Genomic DNA, 4,522 nt, shown 5'->3' with positions numbered 1-4,522 from the left:
TCTCGAAAAAAAGTGTTGCACGTGTAGCGGGTGAAGATGGAAGTGACCTTTGTAACGTGCGAGGCGGAGCAGGAGAACTACCTGGAAAGGGTTTGGATTTTTTTGAGCGAAGAAAGGAAAGGTCTGAAGGTCTGATTTCTTTTGGACCCCGATAAAATCCGAACGTTTTTCGGATTTTAAGCATTTCATCCTGAACGTTTTTACATGACAACTTTAGTTGACGCGGGATGTCAACTTTAGTTGTTAAGACATGGAAACTTTGTCTCAGTTTGTTTTTTTCAGAAAATTGCAATGTTTGTCAACCTCACATGACTAAAGTTGCCATAAAAAACGTTCGGGTTGCCATGCTTAAATTGCCGTTTATTTTAATTGCAAAAAAGGAAAGGTCTGATTTTTGTTTTTTTAGAAGAAGGAAAGGTCTGATAGTCGATGGACATTCGAGCCTGCCTCGGCCCATACAGCCCACAACTATTACGGGCCAGTTCCGAATATTAAGCTCCGCCTTGACCAGGCCCCCCCTCACTCCTCCTTCTTCCCCTTTCCCGTCGAGCCCCCGTCTGTCCGGTCCGCGACGCCGCGATTCCTTCCTCGCCTCCGATCTCCAGCCTCCGACGAGATGGCCGAGGTGAGAGAACCTTCCAGGATCCCCTTCTCCCTCCCGGACGAATCTTCTGCCGGCTCACCCTGTAACACAGCGCAGGGTGCATTCATCGGTTCGTCGATCGCGCCGCGGTTAGAGTTGGTCGGCTCCTCGCCGCGTGGATCTGTGCCGTGGGGCGCCTATCTGCGCGTGATGTAGGTTGCGATAGCTGTGTTCGTCCTGAACCCTAGGTCCTTCTGTTTCGCATCCTATTCATTCTGGGCGATTGGTGGGGTTGGCTTCGTTCCATTTTGCACGATTAGCGTCTTGCTGTATTGGGTAATTTACGGATTTTTCCTGGTAGATCCTATATCGTACTAGATCAAAAGTCGGAACGTTGAATTCCCAAGATCTTTTTTTGAACTTAAGGTGAATTCTCAGGGCTGGCTGGCTCTGTAATGTGATTTGATGTGCGTCATCAGTGTTGAATTAGGGACGATAGACTCAGAAGTCAGAACCCATCTGCCGCGGTGGTGTTTTTCAGTGTTAGCCTGTTTTAAAGATAGCGGATGAGTGGTATATGTGATGGCCATTGGATGCTTAATGCTTAGGAGATTCGTTGGATTGGTCTGGTTATCGTTCTCTTGTTATATGCCGTACAATGAGAGTAGTATGTAGATAAAACTTCTACCACCACCGCATGTACCGAATCCGGATGTGCCATTTTACTTATACATGCCACCATTAGACTGAACTGCAAGATATGTTTGCTGGAAACTTTATCCATGTTTTACTCTAGGAAACTCTACCACCATGCAACGGTTACTGTTTGTCGGGTGTATTAGGGACGATGGACTCAGAACCTACCTGATTGGGCTGTATTTCAGTGTTATCCTGTTTGAAAGACAGCGGATGAGTGTTATATGTGATGGCATTGGATGCTTAATGTTTAGGAGATTCGTCAGATTGGTTTGGTTATCGTTCTCCTGTTATCTGCAGTACAACGTGAGTGGTGTTTAGAAAAAGATTCTACCACCACCGCAGTACCGGATTCAGACGTACCGTTTACTTATACATGCCACCGTCTGACTTGAACTGCAAGATAGTTTGCTGGAAACTTTATCCATGTTTCACTCTAGAGAACTTCACCGCCTTGGTTATTGTTTATCGGGAAGTTTGACCGATAACCCTTTTCTAAGTTTTTGTCGTTTTGAACCTTGTAACCATCTTCCAAAATGTTGTCTACTTTTATTTTGTGCTCCATATGCCGTCCGAGCTTACCAATATTATTTTGCTTGTTTACCAGATTGAGATTAAAACAGCACCTGCTGACTTCCGCTTTCCTACAACCAACCAAACTAGACACTGTTTTACTCGCTATGTTGAGTTCCACAGGTATATATGGTGCAATAACTTTACAACTTACATGCGCTAAATATGTTCAACATTTCTTAACTATGTGAACTTTCATGAAACTAGGTGTGTGAGTGCCAAGGGGGATGAAGCTGCTGAATGTGAGAAATTTGCCAAGTACTACCGATCTCTTTGCCCAGCTGAATGGGTGAGTGGCTTTGCTCCCTGTGGCTATACTGTATAGTGTATAACTGCCACCATTATCATTACCTTCAATTGCAAAGGCACTATATGTTGATGTTTGATTTTAAACAGTACAGTCTTAGTTTTCAGTAGATTTTAGAAGTTGAATTAAATGGTCCTTGTTTCCACTGCAATAGTCAATGCATAGTGAACTTGCCAGAAGGTAAGAAATATATTACATGAATTACTACATCTAAGTCTAGACTATTGCTTCTCAATTTTCAAATCTATCTGAATCAAGTTAGTTATTTATGCCAGTATATGTGTATGACTCTGTAGTGGTAGGAAGTAGCACATGAGTTTCTCTTTATTTGACTTTACTATTAACCTTTTAAAGTTATTTGGATACTCTAGCAGTAATAATATCTGTAGCAGCAATTTGCAGACTGCATCTGAGGTCACAGTGAACAAAAACAAAAACTGCTAATGTAGAATAATTAGGATTCGACAAGCATAAACCTGTTACCTCTCTTGCAAATGAATTGACCTGAGGAAATGAATATAGTTTGTGAATCTGGAAAAAAAAAGGCGCATCAGAAGCCTCGTGTTGCTTCCATTTTGGAAACTGGCAATTGCTTGATTTATCATACAGCTACAACAATGCCGAACCTTGATTTATCACATATTCACTATGCCTGCTCGAGTTATTCTTTTTGTCCTCAGCTGACCATTTCATATACCAGTCTTTTGAGGGTTGAAAAATCAATGTTGAATTTTACACTTCGCGCAGAACAGTTCCTCCATGCCTCAATGCTTGAGTGATGTTGCGTGCTAGACCATATCTATCACCTCTCTTTGGTTCAAAAGCAAGCAATTTCATGGAACTTCTATTGTTAACAGTAGCAACATTGCCTTGTTTTCTTCAGTGTCATCAGCTTTTTTTGGTCTCACTGAATCAGGTTGAGAAGTGGAACGAGCAGAGGGAGAACGGGACATTTGCAGGGCCCCTCTAAATCATCTGTTTGAGTCTCCTCAATTGCTTTCGTGTCAGCGCTACTGCTGTCTTGTGGTTGGAATTTATGCTCCTGTCATGTACTCTCTTCCAGCAATCGCTGCAGAACAGCAAGTGATGCTTTTCTCTATGTTGCACAAATAATTCAGCATGCTTATGTATTCTGTCATTGAGGACATGCCTTTTCACATTTATTAAATGAATTACATTCTGAAATGAGGTTTCATTGCCCGTTGTTTAACCTAAGCATGCCTGTCCTGGGATTTAGAATGGCTAGCTATATGGGGAACCGAATGGGGGCTATGTCAATATCCGGAAAAGATGCCTTGCATTGCATTTGCATTTGACCTGTTGTTAAAAGGACTTGGTTTTCTGTTTACAGAGAATAAACTGCTCATATTGGACAGGCTAGTCTGTGTCGTGTGATCGATCATGCTATTTTTCCTCCCAGAGTTGAGCAAACAGTGGTTGATGCGAGCCTGAGAAGCAGACCTGTTTGCTAGTTAATGTGAGTTCTGACCTCTGAATGGCTGGAGTAGCGTTCGTTCTGTGTGCATTGTTGTGCCCGTACGAAGACCCAGTGAGATGGTGCACAACATATTAAGAGCGCTACTGCACATGCCCATCATTGCAGGCCCAGTCATACGGTGCACAACATACGTAAACGGCGACATGTGCTGCAAGAGTAAAAAGCATAAGGAAACCAAAAAAAATAATCCTTATAAAGCATGTAAGAAAACTACTCCCTCCGTATCATAATATAAGAGCGTTTTTGACACTATACTAGTATAAAAAACACTTATATTATGACATGGAGGGAGTACTTGTGCTCGACGAATGGATTGTCAAGTCGTATCAATACACAGTGAACATGCTTGTGATTTAAGGCAAGACTTGGTTCTCTGTTTAGAGCATCTCTAATAGATGATGCATATTTTGGTGGTCGAAACCAGTGATGATCCAAATTTGAAGCACAAAAAAAATGCTTTTTACATCTTCAAAAAAGGCTCAACTCCAATAGATGGTCCAAAACGGAGATGTAAAAAAAAGAGCAACTCCAACAGATGGTCCAAAACAAAGATGCAAAACCGGCCGGCGGCCGCGCAACTGTTGTTCAACCACTGTGCAGCCGCACATATTGCAAAAAACATCTAAAAACAACATAAAAAAATTATACATGTCCATCGAACACCTTGTGCGCGGGGTGGAAGAAGATGCCCAACAGTTGGATTGGTCGCTGCTGCGGACGGCGGCGCAAAGGAGAAGGGAGCACGGCGGCCGGCGGAGCGGAGCTATATGGGCTGTCGGACCGCCGGAGTCGGCGAATCCAGCTGCGGCTTCTTCCTGAAACGGTGGCGCCGGGGCGGCTGCGAGACGCCCTCCGGCGGGGGAGG

General features: G+C 43.4%; 1 protein-coding gene across 1 annotated transcript; it reads left to right on the top strand.

The window, feature by feature from the left end:
* Positions 1-456: 456 nt before the first annotated feature.
* On the top strand, positions 457-3,344 carry LOC123045912 (cytochrome c oxidase subunit 6b-3). The gene is made up of 4 exons (XM_044469157.1): positions 457-625; positions 1,887-1,975; positions 2,060-2,141; positions 3,076-3,344. Exons 1-4 carry the CDS (start codon positions 617-619, stop codon positions 3,127-3,129), a joined length of 234 nt encoding a protein of 77 aa, XP_044325092.1. The 5' UTR covers positions 457-616; the 3' UTR covers positions 3,130-3,344.
* The last annotated feature ends 1,178 nt before the right edge of the window (positions 3,345-4,522 follow it).

This window comes from Triticum aestivum, chromosome 2B (genome assembly GCF_018294505.1).
Source record: "Triticum aestivum cultivar Chinese Spring chromosome 2B, IWGSC CS RefSeq v2.1, whole genome shotgun sequence".
Classification (NCBI taxonomy): Eukaryota; Viridiplantae; Streptophyta; class Magnoliopsida; order Poales; family Poaceae; genus Triticum; species Triticum aestivum.
This window is presented reverse-complemented; position numbering and strand designations above follow the sequence as displayed.